The sequence below is a fragment of the Engystomops pustulosus genome, chromosome 1 (genome assembly GCF_040894005.1).
Source record: "Engystomops pustulosus chromosome 1, aEngPut4.maternal, whole genome shotgun sequence".
Classification (NCBI taxonomy): domain Eukaryota; kingdom Metazoa; phylum Chordata; class Amphibia; order Anura; family Leptodactylidae; genus Engystomops; species Engystomops pustulosus.
The window spans coordinates 171,022,357-171,042,807 of NC_092411.1; the positions used below are offsets into that span (position 1 = coordinate 171,022,357).

Below are 20,451 nucleotides of genomic sequence, written 5' to 3' on the forward strand. Positions count from 1 at the left end.
CACAAAGATGTAAATAAGCTAAACGCTATGTTCCAAAAGTTTTTATGGAGAAATAAGAAAAGCAGAGTATCTATTAAGTATTTGCAAAAAGTATGTGGAAAAACATTTTCAGATATAAGAACATATAATATAGCCTGCACTATGAGATTTGTGGCACAATGGTTTAATAAACAGAATAAAGTTTGTAGATAGAGGTGGAAGAGAGTTTGGTTCAACCTTTAACATTGGGAAGGTTTTTGCATGAAAATACAGTAAATTTGAAGACCCCCGGCAAAGCCTTCATTTTCTTAAGGGATACAAGATCAGTTTGGAGAACAGTGAAGTGGAAATATCAGTTACCAGCTGATATCTCTGGATACATGTCCCTAGATTTCTTCAATATGTGTAAATGGAAAGGAGAGCAGGGGTGACTTGTTACCTGGGAGAGGAAGGGTATACAATATATCAGATAATAAGAAAAGGAAGGTACAAACCTTTGAATAAAAAAAAATAAAAAATAAAAAAAAGCACGGACTAGAGAATTCAGAATTTTTACAGTATATGCAGATTAAGGGGATGTTCAAGGAAATGGGTCTGTTAGGTAAAATAGGGTAAGGTAATGGGCTGCAATTTAGCAAAATTCTTGATGCAAAAGATGTCAACCCTTTAATTGCTAGTATCAGAAAGAATATTTCATCTGAGGAGGAAAATTCATTTAAGGGGAAAATAGCTAGTAAGTGGTCTAGAGATATAACGGATAATATCCCAGAAGATTAAGTGGAGTTTAGGGTTCTGAAAGGCTGGAGGAACACACAGAATACGACTTGTTCAGAAATATTAAGGGAAATGCAATGGAAGATATCAATAAGGGCATATTAGGCATTTAATAATTTAATATAATAATTTAAATTAGACAGAAGACGGCGCAGAAGCAAGCAGAGGAGCCGGGAAGCCAGAAGAGGAGCCGCGATGACATCGGGGGAGCAGCGCTGCGCATTGGGGCCACCGTTTTTTTTTTTTTTTTTTAAATTCTGGGCTGTATAGTACGGGGGCAGGCTGGGGCAGGCTGTACACTAGTGGGGGCAGGCTGTACACTAGTGGGGGCAGGCTGGCATTTCCCACCCTCGGCTTATACTCGAGTCAATAGGTTTTCCAAGTTTTTGGTGGTAAAATTAGGGGTCTCGGCTTATACTCGGGTCTGCTTATACTCGAGTAAATACGGTAAGTAGACACCCAAGAGGGGTTGAAATTTAGGCATTTGTGAAGGACAATACATTTTTTTTTTTTTAATTTTTAAAAGTATGTTTGGGGGCCAATGGATGATGGAGCGATCACCAAGCTTGATGAGAGTGATCACACAGGAGAGAGTACAAAGGACAATGAGAGCATTTAGGGTTCATAAGAGAGGATGGGCGTAGTAGTACTGGGACAGACTGATCCTTAAACAATTTCAGAGCCACTGGAGAGGCAGAATACAGTTTAAACTGTCCATTTTTACTTTAAAACTATTGGCCTTTCAGAGTTGACTGGTCGATCACAGTGATCACTCTACATTATGGCGGTGTATGGGAATTTTACTGACCATTGATACAATGGGACACTAGTAAGACCAGAGGCTGTATGTTTTCGATTCATTTGTTACAAAGAACCAAGACTGCCAGAGACAGATCATCACTCCCTGATTAATTAACAGGGAGCAACGTCGGCTTTTAATCAGCACCAATCTGGCTATAAACATTAACATTTCCAGGTCCATGAGTAAGTAAAAGTACACTTTCTTTCCCAAAAACAAGTCACAGTAAAAGTCAAGCCTAATTAGTAATCCATTTGTGACTTACCTGGTTCAGAGTCAGAATTTCCTGTGGATGGCTGACAAAAGCTGGATGGCATGAACACATTGTTCTTTGTCACTAGAATTAAAATTTGTAATAATTCACTAAAAACTTTTAGACATTACATCACATATTCTAGCTAACAATTATAGAAAATAATAATAATACACAGTTTATTCCAGCAGAGCAAAATTGTAAAAGGAGGCTTGTAGCTTAGAAGATTTGTCCCAAAAAAACAAAAACAAAAAACACACAACTGTTACAAATAAGGAAGCCACAAAGCAACACCATCACAAAAGTGAATACACCCAATCTTTTAATAAGACAGACCAGTAGATCTGACACAATATAGTCAGTGTAAGGCTTGCATAACAAGTGTGTGTTTACACAAAAGAAATTTTTAACCCCTTACTTACAATTTTATTACTGTTTTAGCTCCCATCACTAATTGAAGGTCAGTGTAAGATTCCAGAGTGTGGGCAGAGACTCTCTAAGATACATTATGATCCCTCTAGTGCAGTGGTGGCGAACCTATGGCACGGGTGCCAGAGGCGGCACTCCAAGCTCTTTCTGTGGGCACCCGGGCCATCGCCCCAGCACACCAGATAGGACAAGAAATTTCCTGTAGTTCCAAGCAACTTAAAAGATGCTGCTTTCAGTGATATTTTAAAGTAACTTACTTGGGACTGCAGAAAGAGGGAGAATGTGTAGACAGGGCCTAATTATCTCTGAAGGACTCCCTGCTGGCCCCATGATTCTCTGTGTACAGAGGGACACTGGAAAGAAGCTAAAATGATGCAAATTTTCCCTCCTTTCTTTCTACTGTGTTGGTGTCCTCCGGATTGAACTTTGTTGAAGAACAGGGAGCAATAAGATTCTGCTCTAATTTTGGTTGGCACCTCACGATAAATGAAGGGGATTTGGGTTTGCAGTTTGGGCGCTCGGTCGCTAAAAGGTTCGCCATCACTGCTCTAGTGATTTGCGAGATGCTTTATGTCCTCTCGACCCTAAAGTCAGAAAATTCAGGGTCGGGTGTGGGGGCAACCAAAATTGTGTACACCAGGACTGACACAGGTTGGAATTAGATCTATAAAATGCTGTAACTTTGTTAACAGTGAAGAAGGGATTGTGTCATTAATTCATTCGTTACATTTCCTCATGACATCAGGAGTTGCTCAATAGTTAAATGGGTATAATATAAAATTTTCTTATATACTTTCTGCATAAATTCTTCATGGGTTTTCTAGATCTCTGCTTGCCATCTTCTTACTGTTATGCAACAGGAAAACAGGAAACTTCATTACTTCCTGTAGATAAACACCAGTCCATGGTCATGTGATGTCCCACAGTTGCATGGCTTATTATATCACACAGCCGTCTGTCACAAAATGCCGTGCACCTGTGTGACATCAAATGACCATGGACTGGTGTTTATATACAGGAAGTAACAAAGCTTTCTGTTGCATGAGAGCAAGCAGAGATCTCGAAAACCGTTGATACAGACAGTATATTGGAAAACGGTATAACTTTATAACACAAACCATGTCAATTATTTGCTGGAATCACCTAAAGGGTGATGCCATACATGGCGTTTTGAACCAGTTTTTTAAAGGACTGCTTAAAAACGGACCAAAAACGGGTTCAAAACACCATGTGCGGCATCACCCTTATCCTAGCTTCTTTAGCAAGACAGTGGCCATCTTGGAGGTGTGTTCTTTGGGGCTGCAGTGTTGCTGCCATGCAGACCAGTTATCGAAGGGGGAGGATCATGCCCTGCTTCACTAGGTCATAGTAGATGTCAACATTCATGGTTTCCTTCAATGAAGTGTAGCTCTCCACAGGCAGCAGCACTCGTGTAGCCCCAAACCACAACACTCCCACCCACCATGTCTAGTTGCAAGCATGACACACTTGTGTGCAGTTTGCCTGTGGAGCGTGCAAAGGGAGCCAGATTAATTCAAACTGACGCACGGTCTTCTTTAACCCCTTAACACAAACCACTTTTCAACTTCCTGAAAAATTTTGGTGGCATGTGTTGCGTTTATTTATGAGAAAAACAGATATTTGGTTAAAATTTGGAAAATTTGCAATTTTCAAAACGTTCTATTTTTTGAACAGATACTTATTACGTTTTTTGCTGTTATGACCAACATTTACCGAATGTCTACTTTATGTGGACATTGTTTTTTTTTACGCATCCTCATTTTTGTAGCTTTGAACGTTAGGTGTGATTTTTCACATTTTCATAAAAACCGCAAAATCAGGATTTCGAGGGATCAGCTCAGGTTTCAAGTTGAGAGGACTTAATAAAAGTAAAACCCCATTAATTACCCCAATATAGCAACTACACCCCTTAATGTATATAAAACTACTTTTATGAAGAAGTCTGTTAACCCTTTAATTGTTTTACAGGGATTAAAACAAAATTGTATGCAATTTTGAAATGAATTTCTTTTTGGCTAAATGAATGTGTTTTTCATAAAAAGTACACACATTCTCAGCAGATAAAGTACCAAAACGCTCCACAAAGTTTGATACCCAATCCCTCCTGCGTATAATAATACCCCATATGTGGTGGTAACCTGCTGTATGGGCACACACCATGGCATCGAATGGAAGCTGTGCCATTCAGAGAAGGGACAAATAAGGACTTATTTTTTGCGACATGAGATGCACTTTACAAATATAATTTTAGTGGGTCTGTAGCTTATTGATAAGATTTTATTAACTCTTGAAAGTACGCAGGAAAAGAAAATCGTCAATATTGTTTTCCCTTTTTTTTTGGGGGGGGGGGTTAGGTCGTACACTGAAAATACTATATTATCTTTTATTCTATAGATAACTACAATTACAGCGATACCTCATTTATATATTTTTACAATTTTACTGAAAACAACTAATATAAAGAAAATCTCATTTGTTTTCGTATCGCCATCTTTTATGAGATATAACTAATTTTTTTTTTTTTTGTTGACCGGGCTAATTTTTTTACGTGTTGAGTTGTCCTTTTCAGTGGTGCCATTTTGGCGCACAACTTTTTTTGACCACTTTTAGGAACATTTTTGTGTAAGGATTTTATGAAAAATTTACATTTTTGGCAAGTTTTTCAGGGTTTTTTTGACGTTCATCAAGTGGGTCCAATAATGTTATTGTACAGAGTGTTACGGACGTGACGACACCAAATATGTGGGGGGTTTTGGCGATTTTTGGGGGGTTTTACTTTATTAGACATGTATGGGGAATGTTCTTCTTCACCCAACATAGTAATACAGATGTATTACACTGTGTTATGTAACACACTGAGCATGCAGTGTTACAACCGGGTCCTGCTAGGAGGATCGTGCATCCCTGGGACACTGGCAGACCCCGGGGCTGCGATTGAAGTAATAAAAGTGGTGCATGGTCCGACTAAGCACAACCACTTTTTTTGTGTCTTGTTAGACACATTGCAGCCATAACACCATATTCACGCAGACAATTTATAAACACGTGCAATCAGTTAGCACATTCTTTGCAAAGTCAGGCAGAAAACTGGGGCAAATGCTTTCATATGTGGGCCAATGAGAACCAATTAAGTTAATCTTTGTCGCATCAGGCATTGTTTCAATAATCCATGTCCTCAGCAAACTGTTTGTATGTGTTCTTGGGCATCATCTTAAGAAGAAGCGTCTTACTGGGGAGACAGCAGCATTTACTGCATCAAATTGGTCTGCATCACTCCACACACTTAAGGGGAACTGGTCTTCAAGGGCTAGTTTTTGGTCTACCCATTGCCCAAAATATTCATCATTTGGGCCTGACTGCAGCTGGAAGTTTTGTGGACACAAAAAGGGGACACAGTTTTTGGACCATCATCACATTAAAGTTTACAATTCTTGAGTTCTTACTGACCCACAATGATTTTTCGTTTGGCGGTAACTTTTACTATAAAGTGAAAGGAATGGCCATGGGAACAAACTGCACAAGTACTTATGCAAATCTATTCCTAGGGTGGTGGCAATTATATACCAAATCACATTATTTTTTGCAAGAAATATTGATTATGTCCTCATCCTCTGGTAGGAAAATGAGAAGGTCTTCTTTCAGGTGGTAAATATTTTAAACAGAAATATTGGAATGCAATTCACTCCAGAGATTCACCCAAGATTAATTTCCTTGACCTTTCAATAAACAGAGGAATCAGCTGATGTGAGCACAACAGTATACATCAAAACTACATCCACCAATAGTTTGTTAAACTGGAGTAGCTGGCATCCGCAGGCCCTTAGGAGAGGAATCCCAGCCGAGCAGTAATGCAACTGCTCAACGGAAGAGGCTTTTAAAAGTAGTACAAACTACTGTACAATCGTACAGAAAAGCAAAATTTGCTAATTGAGACTCCCGAATTACAAATTTTTTTATTTACTCCTTTTTGTATTTGTAAGGCGTATTGGGACATATGATTTCTATGCGGATCATGTTCTCAATATACTAAATATATAAATACTGCCCGTTGTTACAGGCTGATGAAGATTTAAAAAAGATTATCAGTAAACATCCAAGCATTCCTTATTGCAGTGGGAGGAATATGAAAGTTAAAATGGTCCACAGCCATTTTGAAATGAGCCACATAAGAAAACAAGGCTGTCCTCAGTGATAATGGGATCATTCCCATGCAGGGATTGTAGTTTCTGTAAATACATTCCAAGGGTCAAAGTTTACAGTAAATGGGAAAACTTGCACCACTTGCAGGTTCCTTAACTGTAAAAGTACACGTGCCATCTACATCGCACAATGCGACTGCATGAAAATTTATGTATGGAAAACAATTCAGGAACTCGTCATGCCTTAATACTGTCCATACCGATAAAGATACATATCTGGTTAAAACGGGTGTAATTGAGACATGGGGGAAATATGATCCATCTTAAATTCTGGGCAATACACCTGATTAATTAGGCACCCGAAAAGGTGATGCCGATAACAGTCTCCTTCATTTGGAAGCCAGTTGGATTGACCATCTGGACTGTCTTCGTCCGAGAGGTCTGAACGAAACTTACTTTAATAAGCCTTGTATACCCATTCATTTACTAGGACTATCCACTGCATTAAAAAACATATAAAGAAATTCTGACCTATTAACTATGTAAGAGCAATCTTGTGGGATTTGAATAGATAATAGAAAACAAAGATTAAGAAATTATAAGTGGAAATAATTACCTCCAAGAATACATTTTCTAATATAAACGTTTTAATATTTTATCTCGGACAGTATGTATATGTGGAAAAATATACAGCAGTGAAGGCGAAACTTTTAGAGACCGAGTGCCGCAACTACAAGCAAGACCTACTTATCGCAAAGTGCCAACACAGAAATTTAATTAGTGATTTACACGCCCTTCTCTGTCATAGCTTTCATTCATATAAGCACCCTGAGGACACTAATATAGAAGAAAATAAAAAAAATTTGGATGATCTTTGTAGCTACCTTCCAGGGTCCTATAAACAGGAAGAATTGTCAGGGCCAGAGCAGGAGGTATAATGATAATTCAGATCTGTCCACACCTTCCCACTCCTCCAGTAGTCCCAGGTAGCACTGTAAAATAGCTCTGTGCACAGCAAGTACTGGGCTGTAGGGGACTGCAAGAAGATACCGGGAGTCCTCTCTGGTGATAGCCTGGGTGCCCACAGGGAGGAGTCCGAGTCACACCTTTGGCACCCATGCCATAGGTTCGCCACCACTGATATATGGTATGAGAAGACATCTAATGTGGTATGTTCCCTCATTCATTGTTTCCCTTTGTTGATTCATTCCTTACATACATGCCAATTAGGCTTTCTGGAAAGATTATTTAAAGACAGATGTCTCCATAAATGCATTACAATCAACTATAACCAACCATTGTATAGGAATATGGACCTTCAAAAATCTACAACTTTTATTTTTCCATGTACAGAGCTGTTTGATGGCTTGTTTTCTATGTAACAAATTGCACTTCAAAATGAGGGCATTGAATATTCCGTGCCGTGTACTGGGAAGAGGAGGGAAAAAAAAAAAAAAAAAAAATTCATATGCAGCGAAATTGGTGAAAAACCGCATTTGTGGGCTTGGATTTTACAGCTTTCACTGTGCGCCACAAATTACATGTCTACTTTATTCTTTGTGTTGGTACAATTGTTTTATTTTTTGATTTTGCCATCTTCTGGCGCTAATAACCTTTTCATACTTTAGTATACAGAGCTGTGGTGTAATTTTTGATGCAACTTCTGATAAAGTTTACAGTGCTATCGTTTTTAGGAGTGTACGACCTTTTGATCACTTTTTATAGAACTTTTTATATTGTTAAAAAAAAAAAAAAAAAAAAAAAGTGCCATTTTCGACTGAGCGCTATTTTCCATTACGGGGTTAAACGCAGTGAAAAAAAACGCTAATATATTTTGATAGATCGGGCATTTTCGGATGCGGTGATACCCAATGTGTTTAATGATTTTTACTATTTATATCAGTTCTAGGAAAAGGGGGGCGATTTGAATTTTTAGGTTTTTTATTTTTTATTTTTTTTTACTATTTTTGGTTAGTTTAATCCTAGGTTGTCTTATAGGATCAATCATACAGCCATACTACAGTACTCATTACAGTATTCCTCCTGATCGCACATTGTAATGAAACTGTTTAAACGAGACAGCCTCGGTCTTTGGAAGACATGAGGCCGGCAAGGCAACGGATCGCCGCTCCCCAATGACGTCACTGGAAGCATTGGCGCCGCCAAATTATTTTAAGATGCCGATCACCAGTTTTACCGGTAAGCCTTTGCTGCAATATGCTATGGAGAGAGCTCAGCCCGTGAGCCCTCCTCCATGCACCTGCACCCGACATGTGACGTACCTTTACATCATATGTCAGTAAGAGGTTAAAATCTAGGAAAGTAGTAGATAGCAAGTGTAGTCTTGATTGAGCACTAAGCAACATTTCACTATGCTAGGGAGTAGTCACTATAGTTTGGGGCAGAGGTTTGCCTACATGCGCGGCACTTCCTGATTTGAGTGGTTATTTTTCCTACCAATTGCAGTGCCCTAACCAATTGTATACAATTTCTATTGATGTGTTTATTAACCAACTAGTATCTTTCCACAATACACAGAACAACAGTGACATCTATCGCCCAGTAGTGGCCCTGTGCACAAACCACACTGTAAAGGTGATAATAAGATGGTGAAATAGGCATTAGCAATTTGAAATTAGTCAATAATTATAAAACATCACATATAGTATTGCACAATATGTTTGTGAGGTCATAGAAGACATTTATTGTCTTAATTGTTCCACAATTTCCATTATTGTTTGCCTAGACCAAAGAAAGAAAATCTAACAAAGGATGGGTGCAACAATCAAGATTCACAAAAAACAAGTCAATACCTCATTATATATATCCAATCCAGATAAAGTCACTAGAAGTGACTGTTGATACATATACTCACCGCTACAAAAAATTCAAAAGCTTCAATACTACAAAAGTATGTAAATCTTTATTTACCGTATTTTTCGGCCTATAAGGCGCACCTCTAATAAATGCCTGCTAAGACATCTAGGTTCATATATAAGGCGCACTGGAGTATAAGGCGCAGGAACAAATGCAGTATCTAAAAATAACCAGCAGGTGGCAGACCTGTGCACAGTTCAAGCCAGCTACACTTCCCGGGAAACTTGTCTTCAGCGTGTCAGAGAGCTCAGAGGTATAGGCTGCTGGGGGTTAATGCAGGGTGATGCAGCAGGGGTTAAGCGGTCTCCCTCTGCCCCTTCTCCTTCCCTCCTCAGCCAGGGTGTTATTCCTGTGGGGTTCCCTGTGGCTCCTTCTCTTTCCCCTGTTACAGGGCTGTCAGGTATGGGGGATTGTTTACTGATGATGATGATGATTGCCTCGTGGTGGGCACTATGGCGGCTCTGGTCTCTCCGTGCTAGGGGAGGGCAGGATGGGCACATTGTTAGTTGTGGTGCCAGGGCACTTCAGGAGCTAAGGACCCTGTATACGGTGTGGGAAGGTGCAGGAAATTTCTGGGGATGGAGCTATTAAACACTGGTAAATGTACAGTACATCTTGTCTGTAATACATTTCTGTATAAGTTCATATATAAGGCGCACTGGCCTATAAGGCGCACATTTGATTTCTGAGAAAATTAAAGGATTTTTGGTGCGCCTTATAGGCCGAAAAATACGGTATATCTTATAAAATCCTGACAAAGTTATACAGTGGTCAAACACCATTTGGGTTACAGTTATCTGGTTAATAACATTTTCATATCGAACATCAAGTGTTGACATAAAAATACAAATATCAAGGGATATAATCTCAACACACAAATAATTAAAGTGCCACTGCCTTCATAGAATGAAAGTACGGGATAACACACCAACGCATGTTTTGGCTTACTACTTAAAGGGGTATTCCCATGAAGACAAGTTTCTTACATGTACTCAGGATAACAAAATCACCCTGCAGGGATTGCAGCTTTTGCAAATATATGCAGACAACAAAACCACTCACAGTAAATAAGTAAATTTATACGATCCAAAAATTTCTAATTTGTAAGAGCACATGTGTGATCTATATTGCACAATGTGCATGTCTGAAAATCTGTGTATTGAAGACTATCCAGGAACTTAAAATGAGAAAATCACACCTTAGTACAGGTGACATCACAGGTACAAAGAGAAATCACTAGCAAAACATGTAAAATTGAGACACGATGGCAATATGAATCAGCTCAGATTCTGGGCCATTGACCAGATCAAGACGGGCCTCGAATAGGAAATATTGATAACCAGTTACTCCAAGAAGCTCGGTAACAGTCCAAGAGGCTTGAATGAAAAATGAGAAAATAAGTTCTTTGTAGTTCACTTGCCCCATACTTAAACGTGGTTGAAGTTACAAGTATATTTATATTTAATCAAGTAACAAAACATACCTTCTGAAGTTTAACCCCTTAAAGACATAGCCCGTTTATAGCCCCATTTTTTGTATTATGACTTGCGTTACTTTATATGGTTATACCTTTTGAACACGGTTACTTATCAAAGTGATTATGAGATTGTTTTTTTCCTCTCATGTTGTACTTCACTTTAGCGGTAAATTCAAACGCAAAACTACTTCCAAAAAAAATAAATAAAATTATGAATTTTTTGAAAGATTTTCTGTTTTTCGAAATTCAAAATCATTGCGTTTTCAGGCAGATAGATTTACCACCTAAATAAGTTGCTGAATAACATTCCCCAAGTGTACTTCACATTTTCAGAATCTTTGAAATGTCTGGATAATTTATTTTGATGAGACACGTCTTACAAATCCAACATCTGTTTTCCGCATTTTTTGAATTGACTATTTTGGGGATAAATACCATTGTGAATGAAATTTTAAACATTTTGCATTAAAAAAAAACCTATATAATCAACCCATTTTCAGATCTGCACCCCTCAAGCTATCAGAAACAGCTTTTAGGAAGATTGTTTACCCCTTGAGATCTTCTTAGTAATTAAATCAAAATGGAGGAGAAATTTAGAATGGTCTAATATTGTTGGTTATACGCTCATTTTGCCATAAAATTTACACATTTCTTAAAGAAAAAAAATGAGAAAACCCACTTTACAATTTGTTATGCGATTTCTTCTGAATACAGAGAACCCTCCCCCCACATATGGCCATTACTTATTTTATGGGCGCACAGCGAGGCACATTAGGGAAGGAGCGCCCTGCAGCTGCCAGGATTTTAGTTTCCTCATTGGCTCTTTTCGTAGGCTATAAAATGTTAACATTTACATATGTTTTGTTGACCAATTTTGCATTTATTGCATATTTTTGTGGGATTAAATAAGTAAAAATCATAATTTTTGGCAGGTTTTTAAAACAAAATGTCTCACAGAATATAACGATGATTATTACTGTTACTATATCGAGAATATCTTCACTGGAAAAACGGAAAAAAGGATAAAACTTAAATTTTAATTTGAAGTCTATAAATAGAAGGGACACAACCAAATTAAAAAGCCATTGTCAAAAGTTGCAAGCAATGGCTATTGAAGGATAGTGGAGAGCTAAAGCAAGTCACTCACTTCCTCATCTCACCACTGGGTGCCATACAGGTGTAAATATAACACCTCTGGCATGTGAAGCAAAAAGTGACTAGGTAGTGAGTAGAGATAGTAAATCACGTCACGCTCTCTACAAATATCATGTTCAACCAAAAATATATGATTGAATGCAACGTACAGAAGTATCGATTGTGTATCAGTTCTGCATGTCCAGAAGACAAAGATTTGAGTACTCCCAGATACACGTTTTGTCCCATATTAGTGTGTGTTTTAGTACTTATGCTGGTGCACACAGAGAAAAAAAGTTGTTTACTCTCACCTTAGTGGGCGCTCGATACATATCAGCTTGCACAGTTGAGCATCACAGTTTTCAGATGCACCCAATTCCTCATCTCACCACTAGGTGTCATGCACGCGCAGCTATGACATCTCTAATGAGGCATACAGTGGCTAGATCGTATAGTGGAGACGAGGATAATGATTCATATCACACTCACTGAGAATATTGTGATCAAGACTAGTAATTTGTCTCATCCACTAGTCACCTATAACGCTCCTCAGTCATTCACATCCAAAGACAGAGTTAATGAATCCAAATAAGAAGGACACCGTTTCCACCATTAAAATATTCAATTTATCCAAAAAAAGAGTTATCCAGAAACGATGTCTCCCTGTTGTCGAAGGGCCTCAATTTCTGCCCTGAAAAGACAACAGATGACTTTGAATTATTTCTGGATCTGAATAAGTTTGTGTGTAATCTATCCAGGAAAAGATTTTTTTCTACCAAACACACAACCAGTACCGAAACTTCTACCATACAAGATTCCTATCTTCACCAACCCGTTAGGAAAAAATCCACATTTAATCCAGTACACCATCGTGGCCACTGTGTGGAAACCTTCTACACCTTAGTGGCAGAACAATTCAGAAACATAAAAACCAAACAAAACCCCAAAAATAACCTCACAAAGGCTGAACAGACAGCCCTAAAAAAACTACAGAAGAACAATGAAATAACGATTCGGTCAGCAGACAAAGGGGGGGGGATTGTGATCCAAGACACCATCGAATACCTCGAAGAAGCTAATAATTTTCTCACTGACAAGAAATACTACAGAGTATTATCGAAAGATCCTACTGCCATATGGAAAAACAAATATAACAACATAATAAACGAAGCATTCAGCCAAAACATCCTGAACAAAGGAGAAAAATTTTTTTTACTAATTGATCAACCTAACCTAGCACTGTTCTATCACTTACCCAAAGTGCATAAAAACGAACAAAAACCTCCTGGCCGCCCCATAATATCGGGGATAGGCTGCCTCACCAGTCAATTGTCACACTACATTGACCTTTTCCTACAACCGTGAAAAAGTTACCTTCCTATCTTAGGGATTCCAGCCATCTCATAGAAGATCTTGAAACAATACACTGGGAAAGAGATTATATATTTGTTTCTATCGACGTCACCTCCCTATATTCCAATATATCCCATCCCCTTGGCTTACGAGCCACTGAATATTTTCTAAACCAGCAACTGGATGTTCCTCCGGAACAAATCAAATTCATACTACAAGGACTGGAATTTATTCTAACCCATAATTACTTCTCGTTTCAAGAGAAAATTTATCACCAGGTATTGGGAACGGCCATGGGGACTCGAATGGCACCCAGCTACGCCAACTTGTTTATGGGCCACTTCGAGTCCTCTATGGTATACGAATCCCAATTTTGGGATAAAAATATCGTTTACTATCGTCGTTATATCGACGACATCTTCATGATCACCAAAGGGACAATTTAGGACGCAGAAATATTCATTGAAGAACTAAACCCCAACAATTGGGGTATTAACTTCACGGCGAATATCAGTAAAGACCTTATGGTTTTTCTAGACTTCGAAATAGGTCATAGCTCCAACACCATTGTCACAAAAAATCACTTTAAAAAAGTCGACAGTAATGGATACCTTGATTTTAGAAGTGCCCATTATGGCAAATGGCTCAAGAACATACCATTTAGCCAATTTGCCAGAATTCGGAAAAAACTGCTCCCTAAACAAGGATTATCAAGAACAAGCAAAAAAGTTATATCTAGGAAATTTACTGAGAAAAAATTTCCTAAAAAACTCATCCAGACAGCCTACCAACTTAATAAAGTAAGAAAGGAACCAGGCCCCCCTCAAAAAAAGACAGATGCAAGTTATTTTACATACAATTTCGTTACTACCTTTGACAAAGGTCATCATGCCATAAGAAAAATCCTGCAAGAAAACTGGCACATTCTATTACAAGACCCGATCCTCAAAAAAGAACTTCCACCTCAACCCAGGATCACATATAGGAAAGCTAGGTCAATTAAAAATATACTAGCTCCGAGTAAACCAAAAAGCATCAACAAGAACACCAATCAGTCCAGTTCTTACAAAAAAAACTCCAGGCTCTTTCAAATGCAACAAACCTAAGTGTCTATGTTGTAATATAATCGACAATGGGAACCAAACATTCAAATCTTCAAGTACCGGAGAAATATTTTCCTGCAAACACCACATTACCTGCGACTCCTCGTATGTAGTGTACCCGATTACCTGCAAGTGCGGCCTCCAGTATGTAGGTCGCACTATTCAATCACTATGGATGCGTATGAATGGTCATCACTTCAAAACAAAGACAGGCTTTCTACAACAAAGCCTATCAAAACATCTCGCCCTATCACATAATAAAAATTTCCACCAGATTAAACTCATAGGGATAGAACAGATTGCAGAAGATCTTAATAACAGACATGAAAGATTAAATAAAAGAGAATCCTTCTGGATTTACAAGATCAAAAGCCTCCAACCCGATGGACTAAATGAAATCATCGAACACGTATAACACCTCTATCCCACTACTATTACACATTACTGACTAATACATTCTTCATATTAATTTTCTACATATCAATACAGTTTACAAATCCTCCACCACTTCACTTTTTCCTCCCAATACTTACCATCCATCACTCTTCATCCTGTCACTTCCCTCTACTTTAGTGACGCTGCCCTTTACACCGTCACACAAGTTGCATTATGGCCGTACTTCTGCCGTTTGTGACCACGCTTAGTCCTCTAGCAACCCTTTTGACATACACATACCATCTGGTTACTCAGCAACTCAATATACCTCCGTTCTCTGATATCCAGTAGAAATATATTCTCCGTGCGCCTCACATATACCGCCGCTGTCGTTTCCTCCGTGCGCCACTCTCCTCGTGCGCCTCATACACTCCACATTCTATCATGCTGTTTTTTAACTATTGTTATTCATGTTTGTAGTTACATTTGTTTATCATGTGTCCATTTTAATCTCTTTTTAAACTGCTATTTATTTCATATATATATATTTTTTTTTTTCTGTACACACAATCAATCTTTATTAATGCCCTTGACGTCACTTCCGATTACCGTCACCAGTGACGTCAAGCCTTTTGTATATTTAAGTGCTTAATGTATCTTAAACTTGTATGTAACCATCCCACCTAACGAAGGCTCCAGCCCGGAGCCGAAACGCGTAGCGTTTCCAAATAAAATAGGTTTTACATCTACTAGAGTGTATACACCCATTTACCACAAGCAGCAGCGCCTCCAGAAGCGGGACAGCACCTCAAGTACCTCGTGGATCTCCGCAGAGTTAATGTGTAAGCTCCGTGCGTTCAATGAACAGGAGTTTTAACGTTGTTAGGTAGTTTTGTCTTGTATTAGTAGGTGTTTGCTATTTTTGCCGAAACACAAATAGACATAAACGATCATACTCAGTGGGTGCGCAATACGTGTAAGATTCCACATTAGTGCATCACAGTTTTTCAGATACACCATTATAGTATTGAGTGCATTGATTAGTTTATGAGCCTATCCGGCAGAATGAAGGGCTCAGAGGAATCACCGCACCAGGGACCCGGACGCGACGAGGTCAGGTGCTCACTGTAAATTGACGACGTGACGGTCTTCTGCTCCACATGCCAGAGGTGTTATATTTACACCTGTATGGCCCCCGGTGGCGAGATGAGGAAGTGAGTGACTTACTTTTGCTCTCCACCATCCTTCAATAGCCATTGCTTGCAACTTTTGACAATGGCTTTTTAATTTGGTTGTGTCCCTTCTATTTATAGACGTCAAAATAAAATTTAAGTTTTATCCTTTTTTCCGTTTTTCCAGTGAGGGTTTTTAAAACAGTTTTTTTACAGCGTTCATTGTGCGAGTTCAATAATTAATTATTTTTATTCTACGATTGTACAATGATTTTGACCTATTTTTCATAATATGTCATTTCATCTGTTAATGGGGATTTGGGGCATTTTTATTAATTTATTAACCCCTTAATTACGCAGGGTATTTTCTCTCATCTCTCGCTCTCCATCTTCAAAAATCCATAACTTTTTTATTTTTCTGTGTACAGAGCTGTGCGAGGACTTATTTTGAGCGCAACAAATTTTACTTTCGCGTGATGTTATTTATTATTCCCTGCCATGTAGTGGGAAGCCGGAACAAAAATTCCAAATGTGGAAAAATTCTTGTGGGCACAGTTTTTACGACTTTCCCTCTGCGCTCCAAATAACACCTCAGCTTTATTCTTTGGTTCGGTACGATCGCGGTGATACCAAATTTATACAGGTTTTATTGGGTTTTAATACATTTTCAAAAATTAAACGAGTGTGTACCAAAAAAAAAACTGGAATTAGACTTACCAGTAATTCGGTTTCCACTAGTGACCATGACGGCCCCCACCTGGAGGATGCTCCTATATCCTGTAGGGACAGGAAGTGCAAGAGATTAAAAGCTCCTCCCTAGCACCCAACACCAATGTGTACCAAAGTACCACCTGGAAGGATGCAAGTGCAAAAAATTTTACATAGAACCATCTCCAAGAAGGAAGGGAAATAATGGGGGGCCGTCATGGTCACTAGTGGAAACCGAATTACCGGTAAGTCTAATTCCATATTTCCACCCCGTTCCATGACGGCCCCCACCTGGAGACTTACCAGTTTACCCCATTATTTGGGAGGGACCACCGCCTGTAGGATTTTCCTGCCGAACGCCAGGTCTTCCTGGTTGCCATGGCCCTAGTGGAATGGGCCTTGATGTCCCCCGGAAGGGAGGAGTTTGTGGTTTTGTAGCAGAGAGAGAGATGGTGGATTTTATCCATCTGGCCAAGGTCGCTTTTGAGGCTTTCAACCCTCTCTTCTTTCCCCCAAAGTTGATTAATAAATTTGAATCCTTACACCACTCTTTTGTGGCTTATAAGTAAAAGAGAACACATCTCCTAACATCTAGAGTCTGCCACTTTTTTTCACGTTCTGTTTTAGGATTTGAACAAAATGAGGGAAAAATAATTTCCTGTCTACGGTGGAAATCAGACAACTTTGGGGTGAAAGAGGGGATCTAGTTTGAGAACTATCTTGTCTAAAATTCTTAGAAAGGGTTCCCTGCGCCGAAAGGGCATGGATTTCGCCCAATCTGCGTGCTGTGGTAAAGGCAATTAGGAAGAACGTTTTAAACGCGAGAATTTTCATATTCAGAGTCAAGAGGCTCAAAGGGAGGCTCTGTGAGGAGATTTAGGACCAGGGAGAGATCCCAAGAAGGGACTGGGTTATGTATGTGAGGTTTAATACGTGAACAGCCTTTAATGAATCTTTTAATCCACTGGTGATCTGCTAAGGGAGAATCAAGGCCAATTAAGGCCAAGAGAAAACCCTGCTTGTAAGAAATCTAAAATTTGACCTAAGTTTGGATTGTCCGGGGAAGGGGGGTAGTCCCCACACCAAGTACAGAATTTCTTCCAGATTTTAGAATAAATAGCATTAGTCACTGGTTTCCTGCTTGCTTGAATAGTGCTGATCACCTAGGTAGAAAGGCCTTTGGTCATTAAGTACGCCCTCTCAGGATCCAGGCCGTGAGTTTTAGATGTCGTACGTCCTGATGGTACAATGGACCCTGCAGAAGAAGATCATGACGATAAGGTAGATGAAAAGGATTATCTATAGCTAGTTCCTGAATGACCAGGAACCAACTTCTTTTTGGCCAGTATGGAGCAATAAGAATCATTAATACCTGCTCTGTCCTCAGTCTCTGTAAGACCCTGGGAATCAGGGGTATGAGAGGAAAAGCATAGACTAACCCTGTCCCCCATGAATGGCTGAAGGCATCTAGTCCTGTAGGAGAGCCCTTAGGGTCTAAGGAGAAGTATTGACAGGACTTATTAAGTGGGTCGCAAAAAGGTCTAAGGTTGGAGCCCCCCAGATATAAATAGATTTCCCTGAAGGTTTCTGGGTTTAGCGACCATTCGTTCGAATCTAATGTAACCCGGCTTAAGAAGTCTGCTTCTATATTTTCCGTACCTTTGAGATGGATAGCTGAGAGGGAAAGAGGAGATAAACCTGTGAGAGTTTTTGATTTTGTGCCCCCTTGTCTGCGAAGATAAGCTACTGTAGTTGTGTTGTCAGAAAGGACTCTTACGTGTTTTCATATGTAAGTGGATCTGTTTGAAGGTTTCAAAGACTGCCTTTAACTCTCTGAAATTTGAGGACCTGGAGCGAGTCTGGCTGTCCCACTGACCCTTAAGATAGTGGCCTGCTAATACTGCCCCCCAACCTTTCAGGCTTGCATCTGTTTGTATTGTCAAGACCGGGGTTGGATTCCACCAAACTCCTTTCCCCAAGTTTAGGGGATTCTTCCACCATGATAAGGAATGTTTGACTGAAAGGGAAATTTTTACCTTGTGGTCTAGATGTAGAGGGTTTTTGTCCCAGACACGGATTGTCCAAGCCTGCATAGTCCTTGTGTGGTTTTGAGCCCATGCCACGCACTGGATACAGGACGTCAGTAGACCCAGAAGACTTCTCTGGAAGAGACTCACATTTTTTCTTGGACTTTCTTTTGTTAGGAAAGAACTCTGTTTCACTGAATCTAGTTTTACCCCTAGAAACTTTTTTACTTTCTCTGGTTTGAGTTCCAATTTTTTCCAGTTTATGACCCAGCCTAAGTCCTGGAGAAGACCTATGGCTACCTGAAGGTGAGTTTTTAGTTCTAATTCTGTTTTGGTAACTAGTAGGAGGTCGTCTAAGTAAGGTACTATTAGTATGCCCCTCAATCTTAGGTGGGCCACTACCTCTACCATAATTTTGGTGAAAATACGAGGGGCTGAAGAGATCCCAAATGGTAAGGCCTTGAAGTGGTATTGAAGTATTTTTCCCCTGGGGAATGAACTGCAAACCTGAGATATTTTTGGTGATCCTGACAGATAGCACGCGTCTTTTAGATCTATTGTACATAAAAAGTAGTTTTGACCTATTATAGGAGTTGCTGACTTTATCGATTCCATTTTGAAGTGTTTGTATTTGATAAGCCTGTTTAATTTCTTTAGGTTTCTAATTAGTCGATAAGACCCATTGGGGTTTTTTTTACTAATAGTAGAGGGGAATAAAATCCTTCCCCTTTTTCTGCCTCCTGAACTGGAACAATCACATCCATTTGACGTAGCTGCTGGATGTTGGTCCAGAGTTGGAGAGTTTGGTTTTTTGAAAGTTTTAGTGGGTTTTGAAAATGTAGTGGGGGAATATGGAGAAATTCTACCCTGTAACCTGTCTGGATGGTCTGGAGTATCCAAGGGTTTGGGCATTTCGGACACAAAATAGGAAAGTCTCCCCCCCCCCCCCCCACCTGCAAGTCATTGTTTTCTCTGCTTGTGGTCGGGGTTAGAGAAGAACCCGCGACCTCCCCCTCCTTTTGCGTAACTCCATCTCCCCGTTTTCCCTTTGCCCCTAAATTGAGTTCTCTCTTCTCTGGAAGCACGAAAGGGAAAGGAGGGTTTTTTTAGGGGGAGGTTTATTTACCGGAAATGTAGAATTAGACTCACTGGTAATTCAGTTTCCATCTAGTCCTCCATGACGGCCCACTTGGAGGATGCCCCTTGACCTCTGTAGGGACAGGAAGCAGAGAGGTTAAAAGCCTCCCACCCGCATTCTCCCGCCAGTGTCTACCAAATAACTACACCGGTGAAAGGTACAACAAAATTTTATTTTGTATGTTAAATATTCACATACAATACGGAATTAACCTAGGGAGGGAAAATATATAGGCAGTCATGGAAGACTAGATCGAAACTGAATTACCGGTGAGTCAAATTCTACATTTCCAATACGTCCCCCATGACGGTCCACTTGGAGATCTACAAAATACGTAGAAACTCTAGGGTGGGATGACTGCTTGAAGAACCTTCCTGCCAAAGGAAAGGTCCTGAGAACAAGGTAAGTCCAGTCGGCAGTGTTTTATGAAGGTGGATGGTGAGGCCCAGGTAGCGGCCTTGCAGATCTGCTCTAGAGAAGCACCTCTTTTCTCAGCCCAGGAAGTGGACATAGCCCTGGTGGAATGGGCCTTCAGATTCGTAGGAACCTCCTTCCCTTGCATCGTATAGCAGGTAGAGATAGCTAATTTTAACCATCTTGCTATAGATGTTTTCGAAGCCCTCTTCCGTTTATTCTTCCCCTGGAATTGAATAAACAGATTATTGTCTATGCGCCAGGGTTCTGTAGCCTGTA

At 39.6% G+C, this 20,451-nt stretch overlaps 1 protein-coding gene across 6 annotated transcripts in view; it reads right to left on the bottom strand.

Annotated features, from left to right (window-relative positions):
• RANBP3 (RAN binding protein 3) overlaps positions 1-20,451 on the bottom strand; it is a 144,081-nt gene that overhangs the window by 80,120 nt on the left and 43,510 nt on the right. For 4 of the 6 annotated variants that reach the window (XM_072113864.1, XM_072113863.1, XM_072113869.1 and 1 more), the window contains one exon: positions 1,818-1,889. The exons of the other annotated variants lie outside the window; for them this stretch is intronic. In XM_072113864.1, coding sequence (XP_071969965.1) covers positions 1,818-1,889 — 72 coding nt within the window. The remainder of the gene's footprint in view (positions 1-1,817; positions 1,890-20,451) is intronic. 6 annotated transcript variants of the gene reach the window in all.